At 45.5% G+C, this 23,901-nt stretch overlaps 2 protein-coding genes across 5 annotated transcripts in view; one reads left to right on the forward strand and one right to left on the reverse strand.

Moving 5' to 3' along the window:
- LOC135905537 (uncharacterized) overlaps nucleotides 1-5,759 on the forward strand; it is a 121,898-nt gene extending 116,139 nt beyond the window's left edge. The window contains exon 2 of the mRNA XM_070532642.1: nucleotides 5,631-5,759. The gene's annotated coding sequence lies outside the window, so the exon portion shown is untranslated. The remainder of the gene's footprint in view (nucleotides 1-5,630) is intronic.
- The window catches only part of LOC139054905 (heparan-sulfate 6-O-sulfotransferase 1-like), a 180,664-nt gene that overhangs the window by 106,409 nt on the left and 50,354 nt on the right, over nucleotides 1-23,901 (reverse strand). For all 4 annotated transcript variants that reach the window (XR_011511610.1, XM_070532638.1, XM_070532637.1 and 1 more), the window contains one exon: nucleotides 11,668-11,845. Coding sequence is in view for 3 of the 4 variants with exons in the window: in XM_070532638.1 (XP_070388739.1) it covers nucleotides 11,668-11,845 (178 nt within the window). In the remaining variant the exon portion in view is untranslated. The remainder of the gene's footprint in view (nucleotides 1-11,667; nucleotides 11,846-23,901) is intronic.

Below are 23,901 nucleotides of genomic sequence, written 5' to 3' on the forward strand. Positions count from 1 at the left end.
ACCAGATAACTCCCTCAATAAGTTGCAAGAGAACACTCTTAGGAGGCTACAAACTAATACATACCCAACGCCAGCTAAGTTACACCAGTGGTACCCTACACTATACTCCCCGCAATGCCCACACTGTGGAGCGGTAGCTAACCTCTACCACATGGTGTGGGCTTGCCAGATTAATCTCATAGTTGACCCCATCCCAAATCCCTCAAAAGAGCAGTGGGAGGCTATTCTGCTCAGCGATGATCCTGACCGTCAGCACTGGCTGGCGGGGAGGGCCAGCGCAGCAGCAGTAACCAGTGGGCTACCAGAATAGGCGGCCCACCCACGAGTTCTACGAATATCCTGCAAATAAAGATGTTTTCAATCAGTCAATCAATTTCTCTGTCTTGTTCTTTTTTGCGCAGTTTTTCTTTGTTCTCATAATGTCATACCAATTAGCCCCTCACCGTATGCTACTAGACACCATAGGATGGTAAGAACTCGAATTACCCTAGACCTGAGGAGGGAACGGAAGAAACTGGTACATAAGAAGCCGATCAATGAGTTAGCGGTAAGAGGGAAAATAGAGGAATTCCAGATTAACCTACAGGACAGGTATTCTGCTTTAACTCAGGAAGAGGACCTTAGTGTTGAAGCAATGAACGACGATCTTGTGGGCATCATTAAGGAGTGTGCAATAGAAGTCAGTGGTAACTCCGTTAGACAGAATACCAGTTAGCTATCACAGGAGACAAAAGATCTGATCAAGAAACGCCTATGTATGAAAGCCTCTAACCCTACAGCTAGAAAGAACTGGCAGAACTTTCGAAGTTAATCAACAAGCGTAAGACAGCTGACATAAGGAAGTATAACATGGATAGAATTGAACATGCTGTCAGGAAAGGAGGAAGCCTAAAAGCAGTGAAGAAGAAACTAGGAATTGGCAAGAATCAGATGTATGCGTTAAGAGACAAAGCCGGCAATATCATTACTAATATGGATGAGATAGTTCAAGTGGCTGAGGAGTTCTATAGAGATTTATACAGTACTAGTGGCACCCACGACGATAATGGGAAAGAAAATAGTCTAGAGGAATTTGAAATCTCAAAGGTAACGCCGGAAGAAGTAAAGAAAGCCTTGGGAGCGACGCAAAGGGGGAAGGCAGCTGGGGAGGATCAGGTAACAGCAGATTTGTTGAAGGATGGTGGGCAGATTGTTCTAGAGAAACTGGCCACCCTGTATACGCAATGCCTCATGACTTCAAGCGTACCGGAATCTTGGAAAAATGCTAACATAATCCTAATCCTTAAGAAAGGGGACGCCAAAGACTTGAAAAATTATAGACCGATCAGCTTACTGTCCATCGCCTACAAAGTATTTACTAAGGTACTTTCAAATAGAATCAGGAACACCTTAGACTTCCGTCAACCAAAGGACCAGGCAGGATTCCGTAAAGGCTACTCAACAATAGACCATATTCCCACTATCAATGAGATGATAGAAAAATGTGTGGAATATAACCAACCTTTATATGTAGCTTTAATTGATTACGAGAAAGCGTTTGATTCAGTCGAAACCTCAGCAGTCATGGAGGCATTGCGGAGTCAGGGTGTAGAAGAGCCGTATACTGAATACTGAAAGATATCTATAGCGGCTCCACAGCCACCGTAGTCCTCCATAAGGAAAGCAACAAAATCCCAATAAACAAAGGCGTCAGGGAGGGAGATACAATCTCTCCAATGCTATTCACAGCGTGTTTACAGGAGGTATTCAGAGACCTGGATTGGGAAGAATTCGGGATAAGAGTTAATGGAGAATACCTTAGTAACTTGCGATTCGCTGATCATATTGCCTTGCTTAGTAACTCAGGGGACCAACTGCAATGCATGCTCACTGACCTGGAGAGGCAAAGCCGATGGGTGGGTCTAAAAATTAATCTGCAGAGAACTAAAGTAATGTTTAACAGTCTCAAAAGAGAACAGCAGTTTACGATAGGTAAAGAGGCACTGGCAGTGGTAAGGGAATACATCTACTTAGCACAGGTAGTGACTGCGGATCCGGATCATGAGACTGAAATAATCAGAAGAATAAGAATGGGCTGGGGTGCGTTTGGCAGGCATTTTCAGATCATGAACAGCAGGTTGCTATTGTACTTCAAGAGAAAAGTTTATAACAGCTGTGTCTTACCAGTACTCACGTACGGGGCAGAAACCTGGAGGCTTACGAAAAGGGTTCTACTTAAATTGAGGACGACGCAACGAGCTATGGAAAGAAGAATTATAGGTGTAACGTTAAGGGATAAGAAAAGAGCAGATTGGGTGAGGGAACAAACGTGAGTTAATGATATCTTAGTTGAAATCAAGAAAAAGAAATGGGCATGGGCAGGACACGTAATGAGGAGGGAAGATAACCGATGGTCATTAAGAGTTACGGAATGGATTCCAAGGAAGGGAAGCATAGCAGAGGGCGGCAGAAAGTGGGCGGATGAGATTAAGAAGTTTGCAGGGACAACATGGCCACAATTAGTACATGACCGGGGCAGTTGGAGAAGTGTGGGAGAGGCCTTTGCCCTGCAGTGGGCGTAACCAGGCTGATGATGATGGTGATGATGACCTCCGCTCGGGCTACTGGCAGATCGCTGTTGATGACAAGGATCGCGAGAAGACGGCCTTTATTACGCCTGATGAACGTTTTCAATTCAGAGTCATGCCCTTCAGGCTTTCCAATGCCCCAGTGACATTCGAGAGAACGATGGACACCCTTCTCTGAGGCTTGAAGTGGACCATTTGTCCGTGTTATCTCGACGACGTAATCGTTTTTGCTCCAACCTTTGAAACCCACATTTAGCATCTCGCGACTGTCCTTGCTGTGTTTCGCGCAGCGAAACTTCAGCTCAACTCGACGAAGTGTCACTTCGGCCGTCGTGAATAAGCATTCTCGGGCACCTTATAAACGCCAATGGAATTCAACCTGACCTGGCCAAAGTTTGAGCCGTGCAAGACTTTCCTGGGCCATGCTCGGTTAGAATCTATTCGCTATGCTAAATTTCAAGCTATTGACAAGAACACTTAGTTTTGTTTCTTAGCTTTTTGTTCAGTTTTTTCTTTGCTTTTTTTTTTTTCGCGCCGGAGTGTCAGACGCCATTGACGCGCCGGCTAACACACGAGTGCTGACACGTGCTTGACAGAGGGCCGGGTCACTGGCCTTGTGCACAGCGCTCCTTTATTCTCAATTCAACACAATGACACGCCTTCACTCATTGCTGCGCCCACCTGCCTTACATCCTCTCCCCTTTTGAAGAACCACACCTATGTATATTGTGGCGAGGAAAGCCTATGTCGCCTCGAAGAAGACAAGTGCACTTGTCGAAACGTTGGCTTCTGCTTTCACCTAGTTCTTGTTTTGCTCATGCTCAGTTAAGGATGTTCGCAGCTTTATAGGCTTATGCTTGTACTTTCGTCACTTTGCTCAAAGTTTTGCTGATACTGCGCGCCCTCCCACCGAGCATTTAAAGAACAACGTCACTTTCACTTGGGGACAGCGGCAGGCCGAAGCCTTCACAGCACTCATCAGACTATGGACTAGCTCCCCAATTTTAGCCCATTTTGACCCTTCAGCACCCACTGAAACCTGTACAGATGCTAGTGGTCACGACATTGGCAGTGTTCTTGCCCATATTCAGCATGGTCAAGAGTGCATTATTGCTTACGCAAGCCGTCCTCTGTCCACGGCCGAATGAAACTATTCTATCATGGAGCGAAAGTGCCTAGCGCTGGTTTGGGCGATAGCGAAGTTTCGCCGATACCTATTTGGTCGCCATTTCCACGTAATTACCGTCCACCATGCACTCTGCTGGCCCTACTCATTCAAGGATCCCACAGGGCATCTTGGGCATTGCCCACTGCGCTTGCAAGGGTACACTTTCTCTGTAGTGTACAAATCTAGTCATTTACATCAGGGCGCCAACTGCTTGCCCTGCCACCCTGTTGATCCACTGGACGCCACAAACCTCGAATCCGACGCCAGCGTTATGTCCATCTCAGGCTTCCTCAACAGTGGCGATGAACAGCGCCGTGATCCCTTTCTGCGAACCATCATGGATCGGTTAAGTTTGTCAACTATTGATCCTTCCCTGCATCTCTTCTGTATTTCCGATGGAGTCCTGTACAAACACAACTTGCGCCCTGATGGTGCTGACTTACTGTTAGCCGTACCGGGGCACTTTCAACACACCTTGCTTTAACAACTCCATGACGCACCTACCACTGGGCATCTCAGTGTTACTCGCACCTTTGATCGAGTCCGGCATCGTTTCTTCTGGCCCGACCTCTAGCGCTCTGTGCGACGGTATGTGACTGCTTGCAACTTGTGCCAGTGCCGGAAACCTGCTCCCATGGCTCCAGGTGGGCTTTTACAACCCATTGTATTCCCATAGAGCCTCTCCTTCGCGTGGGACTCGACCTACTTGGCCTTTTCCTTGTTGTTGTTGCAACAGATTACGCCATCCGCGCCAGTGTTACGGGAGCTCTGCCTACAAGTTGTGCTAATGACGTTGCGGATTTCCTCTTATATAACATCATCCTGCACCACGGTGCTCCACGTCAGCTCCTCAGAGATCGTGAATGTTACTTGTTGTCAAAAGCCATTGATGATATCCTCCGCCTATGCTCTACTATGCATCACATAACCACTGCTTACCATCCACACACAAACAGCCTCACAGAACTGAACAGAATGCTTACTGGCATGCTAGCTAGGTTAGCTATGTACGTTTCTCCAGACCACCAGGACTGGGATATGTCGCTCTGCCATATGTCACCTTCGTGTACAATTCATCCCGCCATGAAACTGCAGGTTACTCACTGTTTTATCTACTGTTTGGCTGTGATCCCATTTTGCCCCTGGACACTGTATTATTACAAGTCCCACAGTCACACACCACTTATGCCCGCGATGCAATTTCTATGGCAGCACAGGCCCGTCAGATCACCCATGCTGGCCTCACTGATTCCCAGGCTTCCCAGAAGTCCCGTTACAACAGGCACCATAGGGACGTGCTGTATTTACCTGGCTGCTCACACTCTTGGGGTCACTATCTCATTGTGTGGGCCTATTGGCAAAACTTTTGTCGTGATATTCAGGTCCCTACCAAATTCTGCAACAGCTTTTAGATGTGACGTACAAGATTGCTCCCGAAGAGCCAGGCCTGTTGTCTGTACAGTCAAAAACCGATGTTGTTCATGTCTTCCATTTAAAGCTCTACATGTGTGCCTTTGCCGGACCATAATCACTTGCACCGGGTCGGCGCTCCAACCCCGGCAGCGTAGTGTCACGATACATAACAGGACGTGCAAGCAAGAGACAATGATGAGGAAGTGTTGTTGCTGGGGCGCTTCGGCCACCATGTGGCTATATTCCTGTTTGTCTCCACCTCACAACAGTGTTACTGTTGAGTAATTTCTCAGGTATTAGATGCCAAAACTACAATCTGATTTTAAGGCAGGCAAAAGCAACTGTGGTGCAATGCTTACGGTATCGGGCTTCTGTTCTAGAGGTCCTGCATTTGAATCCAGCCATCAGACAATTCAAATTTGTTTGGCAGCAGCGGCAGCATCGAAGAAGGATCGTCAAAGCAACAACCTGCCTTTTCGCAGATAACGCCAGCTGTCCTGAGACGTCGCTACCATGCTTGCTGCAACCTTGGTGGGCGTAGCCCTGCAAGCGTCTTTGCTGCAAGCGCCACCATCGACAGAGCAAGCTATAAAGTGGTGGAAATCGAGGCCTGCTTTCACATTGGCAGCAGCGGCAGCATCGAAGAAGCATCGTCAAAATAACAACCTGCCTTTTCGCAGGTTAGTATTTCGATACTTAGTACTTTTTTTTCCCTATTGCTGATGCTGCTGCTGCCAAATTGTTCCAAACCAAGTTCTGCAATATGATATGCGCCACTTGTGAACTAACGCTTACTGTTTCAGACTCTATAATTGAATGTAGAGAGTGTACTTCTAAATTTCACACCGGGAAATGCTCGGGAATCTCGGACACGACAATTAGGTCGAAGGGAGATGTGCACCGCCTGGCTTGGCGCTGCACGTCCTGTAGACGGCAGAAATTACGTGTGCAACCTAACAAATCTAGTGATGATTCTGACGCGCAAGACGTGCAACAGTTGTTAATGACCATTAACGGAAAGCTTGACCAGCTGTTGCCACTCCGAGAGGTAGTTGAAGGCATTGAAGACACTTTACAATTTCTGAGCGAACAGTACGATGAACTGCAACAACGAACAGAGCGAAATGAAAATGAGATCAAGGATCTAAAACGCAGAACCGAAAGACTTGAGGGAAACGAGAGCGATGTCAATCAGCTTCACACTGAAATTGACCAACTTGAATGGAGTAACCGCCGCTTAAACCTGGAATTTCATGGGATTCAACACTCTGAAAAAAAACCTGCTCGAAAAGCTAAACGACGTAGCCGTGCAGCTCGAACTTCCACAGCTCTCAGAAAATGACGTTGTTTCAGTTCACCGGCTGCCGTCAAAGAAAGAAAAGATACCGGGTATAATCTGTCGCTTCGCGAAACAAGCAGATAGGGACCGCTGGTGGAAAAGCAGACAGAAGTTGCGTGAATCGAAAGACGATGTATTCCTGCTGAAAATGTCACGAAAAGGACCCGCGATTTGCTCTTTCAGACAAAGATATGGGCGAAGCGAGCAAACTACAGATATGTGTGGCACAGCAACGGCCGCGTTCTTGTCCGAAAAACCGACGGTGAACAGGCAGTAGCTGTTTCTACCGAGAGGGATCTTGATAAACTCGCTTAAAAACAGTTCTTGATAACGATGGCTTGTGCAAGTGGGGAGACTTACATATTGCCACAAGTATTCAGTCAGCATTTAGGCAAAAAATTTCAGCAATCCTTTAAATGCTTTTCATCTAAACATCCGCTCAGTTTCTAATAAGAAAAACGACCTCTCCTTGTTTTTTGAACAGCTAGGACAATCATTTGACACGATACTGTTAACAGAAACGTGGTCAATGAACGATGCGGATATTTTCCAAATCCCAAATTATAGTACCTTCTACTTAAATCGGTCATACTCTCGCTGAGGCGGAGTTTGCATCCTGGTAAAGGAAGTATTCGAGTGTGACTTACTGCCCGAACTTTCCGCAACAACAACTGACTATGAAATTCTAGCAATAAGAATGCATAACACCGTTACTATAGTGTGTTATCGCCCTCCCAATGACAGCGTTAGCAAGTTTTTTGATAAATTAGAAGAAATCTTTGAGTTTGTTAATAAAAATCTGCTTGATTTTTTTTTCGGCGGGGACATCAATATTAATATGATGAAAAACGATTCCCAAACTTTACAATTAGATATTTTACTGAAGGTGAATGGTTTAGTGAATGTAATAGACTTGCCCACTAGAGTTACCGAATATTCATCATCTCTAATAGATATTTTTTTCACAAATATCATCCCTGAAAAAGTTAAGGCGGGTGTATTTGCCTATGACATCAGTGACCACTTGCCTATATTTATTTGCGCCAAAGGGCACATTCGAGAGAAGGTAACGCAGCCAATGCACCAGATGCAAAAAATAACCCCGCGCAATTTGTCTATATTTCGGGAACAAATAGAAAATGCTTGTTGGGATGATGTATATAGATCCAACGAAGCAAATGGGGCCTATGAAAAATTTCTTCACATTGTCAAATCAAGATATGAATCTAGCTTTCCCTCAGTGCGCGTTAAGCGAGAAGCGTTAAGCTTCTCGGACGAATCGCGCATAAAAACGTTCTCTATGGCAAGTTTATTTCAACTAAAGATATCAAATTATTCCGCCAATTTAAAGTGTGCCGTAATCGCCATGATAAAGATATAAAAAAGGCTAGGCGAGAATATTTTGCAAATTTCTTTGCAGCAGCTGCTGGATGCTCTGAGATTATGTGGAAAAGGCTCAGCTCTGTATTAAGGCATCATCCGCCTATCAGTAAACTTCTTAAATTAGATATTAATGGTATAGAATTATCTGGGAAGTGGCTTGCAGATACATTTAATACATATTTCGCAAGTGCAGGTAATACACCTATGCAACCAAATGATCTTAGTAATATTCCGGTTAATAGCAACACTATTTTTCTTAAACCTGTAGATGAAAACGAAGTAATCCACATAATTAAAAATCTAAACAGCAGCAGTGCGAAAGATATTGACGGGTTACAGATAAAACCTTTAAAATACGTTGTCGATATCCTGGCTCCATGCATTGCATATATTTTCAACCTTTGTCTCAGTCAAGCTATTTTTCTCAGTAAAATGCAAGAAGCACGCATTAGTGTCCTATATAAAAAAGGCGACAAAAATTACATGAGCAACTATCGTCCAATATCAATTCTCCCTATGTTCTCGAAGGTACTTGAAAAAATCATTTTAAATCGGCTTATGGATTTTGAGCAAAAACATAAACTTCTAAATGAATGCCAATTTGGCTTTCGCAAAGGCCTCAGCACGGAGTGTGCCTTACTTGCACAGAAAGAGTTAATTTCAAGGGCAATTGATGAGGGAAAACTGGTTCTGGCGTTGTTCATAGGTTTCACAAAAGCATTTGATTGTGTTAATCATTCACTTCTTATTAGGAAACTCATACGTTATGGTTACCACGGGAAGGCTGTATCCCTCATCACATGTTATCTAGAACACCATCATAAATTTATATATTAATGATATCATTAGTATCAGTATCAAGGCAAACTATATAATTTACGCCGATGATACCAGCATATTCCTGATAAGAAAGTCGGCGGATGAATTAGATGAGGAAGCAAGCTTAATTCTTCAAAAATTGCATGAATGGACATGTAAAAATTGTCTTAAAATAAACACAAACAAAGCAAAATGAATAATTTTTTGAAGGAAAAATAAAAGCATAATAATTAATACGCCTATATTGCTAAATTCAACTCCTATCGATATAGTTCCGTACTTTAAAACTTTAGGTGTTATCTTTCAAGAAAACTTATTCTGGGATATGCACGTAAATTCCTTGGCGACAAAATTATCTCAAATAATCGGGCTTGTTTACTGTAACCGTCATATACTGCCAACAAAAATAATGATGCTGATTTTCAACACACTGTTTCTTTCTAGTCTAAACTACTGTCACTTAGTTTGGGCTACTACCACACAGGGAAATTTGGAAAAACTTTATGTACTGCAAAAAAAAATTCCTACGAGTCGTAGAAAATGTTCCAAAATATGTTCATACACGTGAACTTTTTATAAAATACAATGTAATGCCAATTACCAGTATGTACGATTATCAACTCTGTAGAGCGTACAAACAAGAAATAAAAAATGGAGCCAGGTTTCTAAGAACACTAGCGGATTTAAAAATCAACATTGCAGTATATGCGACAAGGTCCAGAGAGTTTTGGAAAGTAGAAAGCGTCAGAACAACATACGGACAACAAACTATTCGTAACAACCTGCCAAGGTTACTGAATAAATTACACAACGAAACCACTGGATTGGAAAATACCTCTCTTAAAGCTCTGTATAGTTATTTCTGCCTGCACTAGATTGTTTCCCTGGCGTTCGCAAATTTTTCCTTATCGAAAACAACTAGTCCCATTGTATAGCTTATATTCTTGGTTTTTTCATTTGTTTAGTTTGTATGAGAAATGTTATTGTTACACCTTGTGTTATGATTATATCTTTCTCACTCTTGTGTTTCTTTTTTTTTTTTTGAACAGTTGCGATACCGTTGTGCCTATCATTGTTTTTTATCCTTATTGGTTAGAGATGATTTTTACTATGACCTGTTAGAGCACATCTTTCTTTGTATGAGAAATGTTATTGTTACACCTTGTGTTATGATTATATCTTTCTCACCCTTGTGTTTCTTTTTTTTTGAACAGTTTTGATACCGTTGTGCCTATCATTGTTTTTTATCCTTATTGGTTAGAGATGATTTTTACTATGACCTGTTAAAGCACATCTTTCTTTTTCTTCATTTGCTTCGCATGGTTCACGATGCTCACTACTGTGTAAAGGACACATCTAAACAATGATGTACTACCTTTGTGCTAACGCCGCGCAAACGCCAATGCGGGGGCCTGCGGCTTCGTCAAGCTGTCCATGTGGCAGCTTTTTCTGCATGCTCCTCGCGTCATGTACTGATGCAAATAAACATCATTGTCATTGTCATTGTCATTCAAACAAAATTTCAACGGCAAACGTTATGGCATCTGTTTTTACTGACATTTCAGCCAGAGGACTGATCTTCATCGGAGTGAATGACTGGCTGAAACGTCAGTAAGAAGATGTGCCATAACATTAACCTTTTTTTTCTTTTTGATTATTATTGCGGGCGAGCTCCAGCACTTCAAAAGCTGGCGCCACCGTCGGTGTGACGTGGCATGAGGGATCATGTGGACACAGTGGCCGTGTCGGCTGCTTCAGAAGTGCCGAAGCAAGCTGAAAATTAAAGTTTAAAGTCTCACCTGTGCTGCAGTTCTGATTAAGTAGTGAGGCTTTCCTGCCTTGGGTGTTTGCTTGACAACATTCGAAAACACTATATTAGCTAGTGGCTGCCTTTGGAGGCATGCAGCCCGGTAGGCTACTGCTCGGTGCCGCAGTGTCGGACGTATGCAACGGAGCCCGGTGTCAGCCTTATTCACATGTAGCAGCAGGACAAGAAGCTGCGTAAAGCTTGGCTCGCGAAACTTAGAAATGGCAGACAGCCATTGGCTACAACTCGGGTATGCAGTAAGCACCAGCACATAGGAAGATTTCTGCTACGGCGCCGGGACTGCTATGTTCGGTGAGTAGCAGGAAACGCACACTGAGACGCTCGCTTGCGCCCGCTGCCCGGCTAATGACATGGTGGTTTGATCTACGAATTTGTTGTTGCTAGATGCTAGCTAGTTCACTGGAATAGAAAGGGAGCAGTAAGAAGCACATTACTAACGATACGTTCACGCTACGAGAGGCAACGACGCCGAGAAGAGAGGGAGAAAGCGATTGTGGAGAAGAAAAGGTGCTGTTTCAGCGTGGCGGCACTATTCTTTCATCTGCTGTTCTGTCTCACGCTTCGTGAGGGTCGTTGTATAACGTGGCTCAGATGTAACATTTCGTCGGATAACCGGGGTTTTTAATGCATTGCTTCTATGGGGACTTCGCCGGGACTGCGCTAATCTGTTGTAAAACCCAAGATCGGGTGACGCCCACCTGCCCAGCAGCACATATAGGGCCAAATTTTTAGACTGCGCTATATTCAGAGATTGGCCATTAAAAAGGCTAGAAACATACCTAATATATAAAAGTGGTGGTAGCTCGCTAAGAAAGATTGTCTTGTAAATTGTGCATGCTCTTTGTGCTCTCCCACAGAGGTCTTTTCTGCAATAACTCTCCCAAGCATGCTGGATGCCCGCGTGTAACTGGAAGTGCGAGAGTGCAATTCTCGACAAAAAAGGGTTAGTGGAAACTGCCCACTGGACCTTCCAGAGCTAAGGCAGAGCTATGGATGCATGACAGCCCAACTCTCGCTCTGTTCTGCCACAAGTAGACAGAGAGAGAAGCAAGGATGGAAGAATAGGCAATACGTGCACAAAGGCCAATGGGGCAATACACACAGGTTTTACCCAAAGTGCAGCCAGTTAACAAAGACCTGAGTGATTTACCTGGAATGTGACATCTCGCCAGTCTGAACCATTGAAGCAGAGAGGCAGCTCGTTGGCAGTGGGGGCACGGCCTCCACACAAGTGGCGGGAGCCTCGCCAGGTGGCGCCACGTTGCACATGTCGAAACTCACTCAGGAACCGGGCCACAGGTTCCCGCAGGAGTGTCACGTAAAAGTACCTGCAAGTCCATCACTCACTGCACCGCTTCCCACCACAGGGTCTATTCTATTACTTTAGAAGAGTTAACTGCTGGGCTAGTTGGTGATCCTTGCATACTAAAAAGATTTTGCACCAAAAACAACACGCACAAGAAAGACGACGACACCACGGGCGCTTCTCATTTATATTACCTAGACAAAACTTGTCTTACTAAAGTCTGCTTCACAACCTTTTAAATTTTTTGAGTGATGCATTGTTCGTGCTGATAAAAAAAGTTTATACTGTGCGTAATGACTTAGCCTAAAACAGCTTCAACAGTAACACCACAGAACCCCTTCCATGTCCACAGCAAAGACTGTTCTTTGAGGAAGGACATGGCATAGTTCGTCAGCACAGTGGAAGTGGCAGGCTTCAATGGCCACCAGCACAAATGAATAAGCCCTTCCCACAGCAGTCATTGTGGATGACAGAAGCAAAGCTGGAATTAATGTTGTGCTTACTGCCCCGTAAAAACTGAAAAGACTCTGCCGATGCGTCAATGCAGAAGAGCTGATAAAGCAGCAAGGGTGCACGATAAATCACCAGAGCCATTTTGTGGATTGCACAGAAGCCGTGGTGTGTTCTATACTTTTGAAATGCGGGAAAAAGTATTTAGGGCGAACTGGAAGATGTACGAATGAAAGACTAAAGGAACAAAAACTTAGCATCGAGCAGGCGAACAGGAATCTAGGTATCCATGTCAGGTATTGTCTCTCTAAAGCTTGTGCGACCGAATTCAGATGCTGTGAAGTGTTGAAAAAACAATGACCAGCTGGTTTGGGAGATAATTGAGGCAGCTGAGATTGCTAGACCTCATAACCAATGTGTTAGCACACCGTCCTTGCTACTAACAAAAAAAGAACTGGAGCTTTCGCAAATACAAAAATGATCTTGAGTACAAAAAAGTGTGTGTTTCACATGATGTACAATTACATGTCTGTGACACGTGTGGGCAAAGGTGTAAGAAGCCGTGTTTCTTTCAAATGAACATTGTTGAAAGCCAGCACTTATGATGTCGTCTTCAGATCTCGTGTCCTGTATACGCTTTGCGCTGTTAACACCAGGACAGAATACCAGTCACCCTTTCATGTACCGTTGTGTGTTCTAGAATACATGTGAAAAGATTAGAGGAAGGCAAGCTGAAAACGGTTCAGGATCACTGAAAAGCAGCCAATAAAAAGTTTGTGCAGTCAGTCACGAGTGAAAGTGCATGAAGTGTACAAAACAAGTACATATAGTGAACATCCCAGAATCAGAAAAGTAATCTGTCAAGCATGCGGAAAACATTGCATACCTAATGCCCCTTACATGCAGCAAACAGCAAGTGAAGCTATCTTAATCATACATTGAGAGAACAAGACTATGTCAAGCTAATGTGCTGTCAGCCCACTGCAGCATGTGTGGGTTGTTAAAGGAATGCACTGTCCTGAGCAGACACAGAGATTGCCTAAAAAAAAAAAATAATCACCAAGGCCAAGAAAGAACCCATTCAGGAAATGTGTGTATTATAAGCATTTTTAAGGTACGTTGGTGAGGTAGTTGGTTCCAACTCATAATGAATGATTAACAGCAGGAAAAGTGACGGTGTATGAAGAAGACAATATGGGAAAGTGACACACGCGTGTGCATATGTGTGTGCTCTTCTCATCTCATTGTCGTCAGCTCTCAAACAAGCATTCAAGATTTCTTGGGCATGAGGATAGACGCTATATTCCTTTCTTGAGTTCAGTACAAGTTTTCACAGCACATGACGATTCACTAGTGGTGATAATGGTCTTTCGTGTAAGCCTTCCATGATGAAGAAACTACAGTGTACTAGAAGGCTTTGTAGTGGGCTCTTTGGCCCATCCTTCCAATGCTCTCTATTGACGTGGCTGCTGTCGCCTGCCAGTATGCCTGCTAGAGGCACTGCAGCAGCTTCCTCCTGAACTCACCAGTCTGCCCGCCAGTTTCCGTCTCACATGCGTGGGATTCTTTGTGCTATGCTGCAGTGGTGGTCAGATGTCTGCGACTTCTTTGCCTGCTGCCGGCTTCTTTTCCGTGTAGTGCCTATCTCTGCATGTCGCCCACATTACCGACTTGTGTCCCAGATAGGTGAAAATTTCTAACCGTCACCGCAACTATTGTTTCGCACACAGCTGCCATACAGGGTAGAGCTGCGTGAAAGGTGCACCGAAGCCGTCCTCTTCAATGTTCCACGAGACGAAGAATGACGAAAACAGTGGGAACGGAATTTGCACCGTGCAGATAAGGTATTGGATGAGACGTGTGCTCTGTGAGCTACCATTTCGAGCTGCGATACATAATCAGTCATATCATCAGAAGCCAACAAACAAAGATGCCAAGGATAACATTGGGGAAATTACTTGTATGTATTATTTGAATTAAAGAAATGATAAATTAATGTACAATGAAAGTGGATGAAGAAACAACTTGCCGGTGGTGGGCAACGATTCCACGTCTTCACATTACGCATGCAATGCTCTAACCAATTGAGCTACCGCGCCACGGTTTCCTCATCCACTTTCTTGTGTATTTATGTTTTACTACTAACCTTGGGAGTCTTAGCCAGCGCCACCACTCACAAACCATGACAGTGGATGTGAAACATCCTTTCTGCCACAGGCGTCACAAGCATGGGATCTTTTTGGGTGAAGGCAACTGGTCAATAAACCCACACATGCTAACTGAAGGCATCAATGATGCCAGATTCAAGACCTTCGTTATGTAATGAACGAGAAAAAGGAAGGTTAACCGAGGGTCTCAATTTTTATTAATATCATCAGAAGCCAACAAACAAAGACGCCAAGGACAATATTGGGGAAATTACTTGTACTTACTAATTTAATTAAAGAAATGATAAAGTAATGGCAATGAAAGTGGATGAAAAAACAACTTGCCGGTGGTGGGGAATGATCCCATGTCTTCGCATTACGCATGCAATGCTCTAACCAATTGAGCTACCGCGCCATGGTTTTCCCATCCACTTTCTTACGTATTTATGTTTTACTACAACAACTACCCTTGGGAGTGTTAGCCAGCGCCACCACTCACAAACCTTGGCCAGTGGATGTGAAACATCCTTTCTGCCACAGGCGTCACAAGCATGGGATCAGTACGTGATGCCTTCAGGTAGCATGTGTGGGTTTATTGACCAGTTGCCTTCACCCAAAAAGATCACGTACTCGTGACGCCTGTGGCAGAAAGGATGTTCTACATTAGCGCCAAAGGTCTGCGAGTGGTGTTACTACAACTAACACTCCCAAGGTTAGTTGCAGTATTAAAACATAAAGACCCAAGAAAGTGGATGAGGAATCGTCGCCACTGTAGCTCAGTTGGTTAGAGCATTGCACGTGTAATGCGAAGACGTGGGATCATTCCCCACCTACGGCAAGTTGTTTTTTTCATCCACTTTCATTGCCATTAATTTATAATTCTTTTAATTCAATTAGTAAGTACAAGTAATTTCCCCAATGTCGTCCTTGCCATCTTTGTTAGCTTCTGATGATATGATTAATAAAAATAGGTTAACCCTTTTCTTCTATTTTGATACATAATTAGAGAACATGTACATAATCAGACACTGTGTGCATGTAATTGATGGCAAGGAAACGTGTATTCCTCATTGAAGGCCCCTGCTATCGGAAGATGCCATCCCCACGATTCTCCCGAACCTGCCTGACATTTTCCCATGACCACAACCAGCACATAGAGAAGAGCGACTTGCGGTTAACATATTACGCCGCTGGTTATGTTGCATGAAAATGTGTGTTAAAGCCCAAGTGTGAAGTTTGCAAGCAATCTTTGACAATGCCAGCCAGTGAGGAGTGCTCACAGGTCACATCTTCACGCGGCTCAGGGATAAGGGAGGGCTATTGTACGATGTGGGGCACTGTTTTGCTTTGTTGAAACACTTGAGAACTTACTCACAGAATGCTTTAGCAAAGGCAAGCTGCACTCTGAAAGCATCCTGCATCTACTGAGTTTGGCAAAGGCCAAGTGCACGAACACGACTGGTTGCAGCTAACACGCGGCTGAACTAAATTCAACGAAGGTGGTAAGTTTCTACCTGACTACTCGGCTGCACTTCGTGAAAGAAGAATGCAGAGAAGAGAGGCAACAAGGAGGCAATGAAGCTCCGAAAGATGAGTAGGTGCATGCCTAAGCTAAAAATGCAACATAGGGGGGAATGGTCGTTTGGGATGCTGCTTGGCTTCTACAAGTTGTTCTATGTTTTTGCAAGATGCGCCTGACCAATGTGTTGTATTTATTACTGCAAATAAAGTGTTTATACATGCTCTGAAAAATGCTTCTTTGTATTGGCGAATTTACTCATGCTTTTTATTGTAAGGAAATGGTCTTGTAAAGATGAGCATGCACGAGTGCCGTAGACAAACCATTTGAGATTGCATATCCATAATTACGGAACAAATGGGTCTCCGAGCCTATGCGAGCACATGGTATTAGAGTTGTCGGACGATCCCACCGCTGTCAACCAGATGTAGGAGTCGTCGGACTATCTCGCCGCTGCCATTCAGTTGTAGGAGTTGAAGGTCGTAGAGAGGAACTCGGTGAACAGGATTTATTTACATATTAACATTTTAAGCAAGATACATGGGCAGTCTAGCGCGACTCCCATATGGAGCCCGCAAGACTAGCATAGAGCAAACAGCTTACGAGCACACAGCTCACTAGTGCATTTCTAGCATGACAACGAGCACTCAGCTCCCGACGACGAGCACTCACTAGCAGCCAGCAACCGCTGCTTATAAGCTCTTGATTCCAAGCGAACGGAAACGTTCGTCCAGTCATCGTTCAACGTCACCGTTCGACGTCACTGAAGATGACCCGTCCTTTTGGAGGAGGCGGGCTCACATACTCGTGTCGCACACACACACAGGTGCAAATGTCCGGAGCCGACGTCAGAGGGCTTCGTAGAACTCTGGTTTGTCTCGGGTGGCGCGGCCGAGTATCACATTCCTGAGCTGACCGTGCGCCACGTGGCTGCCGGTCATCCGCAGTTCTCTGAAGTGCGCCTCGTCTGGTTGGATTGGAACACGTGCAGCGGGCTGAAAGCTCGCACGTTGCCACCCCATACGGCCATTCCTAACAGCTCCTCCATGGCCCGGAAAATCTGGCCTGGCCAGTGCTGGCAACCGCTGGGCAGGATGAGAATGGCTGGCGAGCAAGATGATGGCTTTGCTCCCTGCAACCCCTGCGCACTTGGAATGCCTTCAACCATCTTACAACAACTGGCACAGAAGAGTCGACCCGGCAACACAATACCGCTCAGCGTTCAAACACCCGGAATTAGCTGTTAACCCACCAGGCCTCCTGTCAAAATTTCAATGCAAGTCACTCAACTGGGAAACCCCAAATTTTGCCCCAAAATTTTGTGCCGCCAAAGCGAGCGTTCATGATCCTCTTGAGTTCGACCAAACCCGACCATCGCGCTGCACAAGAGTAAAGGTTTACGCAGAATTAAACTGAAGGCTCTCAAACACCAATACCCAAACATAACTTAAGCAGCCTAACTTCGTGAACAGCCTGTTTTTATCCTATCACAGTGGTGTACTTATCTCATGTACTGCTGCCACTGAACCGTCTGGCACACTCCACAGGTACGTAAATACAATCGCGCTAGCTTTGTGGTCTCTATTCCAAACGCGTACTTGCGACGCTTACTCACATTTGTTCCTTTAATCCACACAGGACACATTCCTTGACCAAGCAACCAAACTTGCGTAACTTACGCAACACAGAGGAACCTTTGAACAAATGTGTCTTTTACTAACTAGCTCTACGCACGTGTACTAGAGAAGTCAGAATACGGCTGCCCTCAACACACACGAGCACAACCAAGTCATTAACAATCTGCTGCACTCCGTCCACACAGGACACGCGCTATAGGAACTAAGAGCTCTTCTCAGTGCAAATCACGCACTTACTGAAAACCTACGCGGTTAACCTTAGAAAAGAAAAAAACGCTTATAAAAAAAAGAAGGTTAACTAATACACACGCGCATTACCATAGGCCTCTCAACGATAACCTTGACACTCAGGTTACTTACACACAAAAAAAGAAAGCCTATTTACTTATTAATGAACACCTCGCGATACAACATGTTTACTTAAAACGTGTCTTTCAAATCTCGAGCTTCTCAAACGAAACATAAACAGAGCTCATACCTTACATATTGAAAGAAACTTAAATCGCGGAAATTATCCGATGCTCAATAAAAATAAAACAAAACAGAACGTTGCACTTCTACGGAAGCTCTGTTTGCCTCCCGTTGCCAATGTTTACAACTGACTCATACTATTTGAGCCGTACTCGAGGTGGTCGCGGTTTGAAAGCTATTCTGGCTACCGAGGAACAACAAAAGGGTTGACTCACTATCAGCTCCCCCAAGACCTTACAGTCTCCTGCCAATTTGCATCCTGGCGCCCCTCTTTCCTCACGAACTCGATTGACCGCGTCGCTTCTCCCCACCTGGTCTTGTCTTGCCACCTTGCGCTTCTTTGTACTGCACGCTGAGCTTCGAAAAGAACTACAGAACGACGAGAAATTTAACTGCCCCGTGCCCTTTGTCCGCGTCCGTGCAGAACATGCTTCTCGGTCCCCCTTGGACCGGTGGCTCGAACGTGTTTGATGCGTCAACATCGTCCATGACGACCGCACCTTTTTTTTCTCCGCGCCCTACCTTTTCGCGCCTGTCGCCGTCTTTGGTTTCGCTACATTAGCCACCGCATTCCGATCTTTTCGGTGCTTCTTTCTGCGGCGCTTTCTCCTCGAACTCTCTTTCATGCCGTCATCTCGCGCCTCGTGCTGGCCGTTACACATCTCGTCGGCCCGAATCGGTCTCTTACCCGCACAGTCTGAGTGATTATTAACTAAATCATTTCTCTCGTGGCGACCTACACTGGTGGAGAGCCGCACCGATCCCTGAACCATGCAGTGGTCTTCCCTTGAGCTACGGGGCTCGCCATCCTGAGAACTACTCTCAACTGCATCGTCCAGCTGGCACTTCACTTCTGCACGCAGATCTGACTCGACATGGGTGCTCGCGTCTGTCAAGTCCGTAGTATTCTGTACCTCGCTAATGACCTCGCTACCATGATATGCGACGCACACGCACGGTAACTGTGCCAATTTGTTCACAGCTGGCCTAGCTGTCTCTACAGTCATCTGTTGGCACAGCACCTTGTCGCTCTCACTCTGGCCTTTAACGGCCTCTGTTGCCACTAAGGCATCATTAGCTGCTAGCACTTCGAGTTCACCTGTGAACATGCTGCTAGTCTCACAGGTACTGCTACTTCTCTCGGCTTTCGACTGAAATCTGCTGTCTACTTCCTGCCACTTTCGCTGCGTCCAGCCTACAGATTTCTCCAGCCGCTGTTGACTTAGTGCGATTGCCTTCTCTAAACCTTGAATCTCTTCGTTCAATGCATCAATGTACTGCCTCGTTACTTCGGTTAGGTCTTCCCGAGAACTTATTTTCAGTTCCTGCCTAGCTTTTACCTGTTCTTGCTTAAATTCTTCCTGTTCATGCCTAATTGCTTCCTGTTCCCATTTTTTGCTTAGAATTCGGTTACCCATTTGTTTGATGAATTTCAAATCATTGTTACTTTCTAGAATGGTTTTACGAATCTCTGATTCTGTCAACTACTCATCTACGTTTACCTCGATCTCTTCACACAACTACAACAGGTCAGCTCCCATCAAACACATTAGGACCATGGTCGCTACTTTAAGCTTTGGCTCTGCTGTTACATAATACTTGTTGCGACACCCACGCAAATCAAAATACAAGTAAAAGATCCCAGCGAATCAAATCCAAAAGAGAAATTGAAGCCTGGTAAATCTTACAGCCAAAGCCAAACGCTTACCCACTGAAGCAGCACCATATCACCAGTCCTTCTCCACCGTATCCAGTCAGTTGCAAGAGGTGGTCAATCCCAAGTCGCCTCCAACTTGATTAGGATACCGGTCGGTCACCACGTGCCAACGTCCGTCAGCTGCCGTTGCTGTCTCCGAGTCGTAGGCCGATTTAGGAGCCGTGAGTCGATTTAAGAGCCGTAGGCCGATCTCACCACTGCCATTCAGTTGTAAGAGTTGAAGGTCGTAGAGAGGTACTCGGTAAAGAGGATTTATTTACACATTAACATTTTAAGCAAGATACATTGGCAGTCTAGCGCGACTCCCATATGGAGACCGCAAGACTAGCATAGAGCAAACAGCTTACGAGCACACAGGTCACTAGTGCATTTTAGCATGACAACGAGCACTCAGCTCCCGACGACGAGCACTCACTAGCAGCCGGCAACCGCTGCTTATAAGCTCTTGATTCCAAGCAAACGGAAACGTTCATCTAGTCATCGTTCGACGTCACCGTTCGACGTCACCGAAGATGACCCGCCCTTTTGGAGGAAGCGGGCTCACATACTTGTGTCGCACACACACACAGGTGCAAAGGTCCGGAGCTGACGTCAGAGGGCTTCGTAGAACTCTAGTTTGTCCCGGGTGGCGCGGCCGAGTACCACATTCCTGAGCTGACCGTGCGCCACGTGGCTGCTGGTCATCCGCAGTTCTCTGAAGTGCACCTCGTCTGGTTGGATTGGAACACGTGCAGCGGGCTGAAAGCTGACACGTTGCCACCCCGTACGGCCATTCCTAACAATGGCAAATTTACTTCCCCGCAGCTGCGTAATGTGCCACAGCAGTTTAACAATCAAACTACATGCAGTTAGAGCAAACGGCATGGCGAAGGTAATGGGTCAACCCTTTGCGTATGATGACGCTGTGGCAGTGATATAGGCAATTTAAACTTCCTGCAGAAGTGCAATGATTGTAAGAACAAACTGAGCAGACATTCAACATCCTCACAGGAACGACACGTGATCTTCCCTGAACCATCTGCAGTGGTCCGGAGAATCACACTTTTTTATTTCTGCAAAAGTGTAGGGATACCCTACAAATAATTGCCCGGTCGGAAGTGCAGAAACCGGCAGTCTACTTTGAAGTGAAATAACACCACCCGCTAGGCAGTCACCTCGTCCCGGAGCTACCAGGGCGAAGCTTCAGGAGGAACTTCTTGCCGCGCCCCCTTTCGGAGGCAACATGCAACACATCCGGCCACGCCCTCCTCTGAGCCCACTACAAAGCCTTCTAGGACACTGTAATGAAACCAACCGTATGTTGCCAGCAACTTCCTAGAGAAGCCTCCTGTATTTTTCGTCCTTAGTAATAAACAAATTTGCATTAATTAGATTTTAAATGATTAATTATGGCCACAATGTCACTACATAGTTTGTGCAGCACATTTGAAGCATCACTTTCAGTTGTTTGTTACATGCCACCTTATGGGTAGCTCTTTTGCCCGCACTCCAATGAAAGAAGCAGTGGCACAAAAGTGCACGGCGACGGCAGCTTTTAAAGGCTCTCGTTAAATCACGGGAAAGAACCGCTATGGAAACAGTAACACATTGCAAACAACTGAAAACAGTGTTGGCAAATGAGCACAACAAAGTCCGTATAGACATTGGGGCCATTAAATGATTATTTAAAAGGCTTATTTAATCAGTATCATACAAAGCCAACAAACACTGACACCAAGGACAACATAGGGAAAATTATTTGTGCATAATAAATGAAATAAGAAATGATAAATTAATTGAGGTGAAAGTGGATGAAAAAACAACTTGTCGCAGGTGAGGACCGAATCCACAACCTTCGCATTTAAGGGGCGATGCTCTACCAATTGAGCTACCGCGATGCCGTTTCCCCATCCACTTTCTTGGGTATTTATGTTTCCTAGTAGAACCCTGGGAGTGCAAGGCAGCGCCACCACTCGCAGACCTTGGCGGCAGACGTGGAACGTCCTTTCTGCCGCAGGCATCACGAGAATGTGATCTTTTTGGGTGAAGGTGACTGGTCAATAAACCCACACATGCTACCTGAAGGCATCAATGTAGCCAGATTCGAGACCCTCATTTTTTAATAAATGAGAAGGAAGGGAATTAACTGAGGGGCCCGATTTTTTTTAATAGGCATATAAGAAGCCAGCAAACACTGACACCAAGGACAACATAGGGAAAATTATTTGTGCATAATAAATGAAATAAGAAACGATAAATTAATTGAGATGAAAGTGGATGAAAAAACAACTTTTCCATTTGGATCCATTTGTCTTGACGTGAACAATTTCAAGCCGGCGACATGGAACACTTGGGTCTTGGCAGCTCTTCAACCACTCGCCGTGAGGCGAGCTATGTTATAGGTGACTTCCGTGAGTCTGTTAATAATACCAAACGGTCCATCGTAGGTGGCCAAAAGCTTTTGCATAACCCGCGTTTCCGCACTGGAGACCACAGCCAGACTAAATCACCAAGGCGATAGGTTACTGGATGGTAGCAAATGTCGTAGCGTGCTTTTGATCTGTCCTGCGATGCCAAAGTGCGCAAACGAGCAACATGACGAGTTTCTTCGGCAAGGCAGAGAGCCTTGGCGACAGTGGGATTTTCGTGACTACAAAAAGAAAAAACAGTGTCGATATTGTACCGGGGTGGCCGTGCGTACAGCAGGAAGAAAGGGCTATAGCCGGTAGTCTTGTGCTTGGCAGTGTTGAATGCGTAAGTGATAAAAGGCAGTACGTCATGCCAGTTCTTGAGGTCGGATGAAACATACATAGATAGCATGCTTACAGTTGTTCGGTTGGTGCGCTCCGTAAGCCCATTCGTTCGTGGATGGTATGGAGTCGAGTAATGCAAGTGGGATTCACACAAACGAAGCAGCTCCTCTACGACATCCGCTGTAAATTGTCGTCCACAGTCGCTGATGATCACGCGAGGCGGACCATGTCGCAGGATGACATATTGCAGCAGGAATGTTGAAACGTCAGTGGCAGTTGTGGAGGGCACGGCCACCGTCTCACAGTAGCGTGTGAGGTAGTCAACACAAACAACTATCCGATGATTTCCCTTGGCTGATTTTGAAAAAGGGCCCACAAAGTCAATGCCCACTTGTTGGAAAGGCGTGCTTGGAGGCGGGATCGGCTGTAGGAGACCAGCTGGAGCAGTAGATGGCCGTTTGTGGCGCTGGGACTGCATGCAGTTGGCCACATACGTCTCAACAGACTGTCGCATTCCAGGCCAATAAAAGCGTTCCTGAATCCGGTAGAGCATCCTCGCCGAACCTAAATGGCCAGATGTAGGGTCGTTGTGCATAGCACTCAGAATCACTGTGCGAAGGCTCTCCCGTATTACTAGGAGAAAATGTGCACCAGTGCTGGAAAAGTCATTCAGGAGTCCATCACGTACACAGAAATGGTTTGCTGTTGTCGAGGCGGTCGTAGTGGTGAAGAGCAGTGTTAATTTATCGTCTTTTCACTGTTCAGCTTTGAAACAGTCGAAGTCTGGAAAACGCTGCGACACAGAAGCCACGAGTTGATCAAAGTCATCGGCCTCACAGTCCGTAGCGCTAAGTGGCATATGCGAGAGGCAATCCACATCAGCGTGTCATCGACCGCTCTCATAAGAGACCGTGAAGCTGTATTCTTGCATTCAGAGCGCCCAGCGCGCAAGGCGGCCACAAGGGTCACGAAGATTCACAAGCCAACACAATGAGTGGTGGTTGGCGACCCCTGTAAAGGGGCGTCTATACAGGTAAGAACGAAACCGCTGAACCGCAAATATTACCGCGAGGCATTCTTGTTCCGTGACAGTGTAATTCTGCTCGGGCCTCCTTGATGAGCGACTTGCATTTGCGATCACATGTTCATGGTCACCGTAGCGTTGAACTAGGACAGCACCAATACATGCGCCATTGGCATCCATATGGAGTTCCGTCGAAGCTGAAGGACTGAAGTGTTGAAGAACTGGTCGTGACGTCAGCAGAAACTTCAACTGACGAAAAGAAGAGTTGCACTCTGAAGTCCACTCAGAGGGGGTGTCCTTTCGTAGCAGGCATGTCGGCGGATACGCGACGTCGGCGAATTTAGAAATAAAGCGGCAGAAATAGGAAGAAAGCCCCAGAAA

Source organism: Dermacentor albipictus, chromosome 1 (assembly GCF_038994185.2).
Source record: "Dermacentor albipictus isolate Rhodes 1998 colony chromosome 1, USDA_Dalb.pri_finalv2, whole genome shotgun sequence".
NCBI lineage: Eukaryota > Metazoa > Arthropoda > Arachnida > Ixodida > Ixodidae > Dermacentor > Dermacentor albipictus.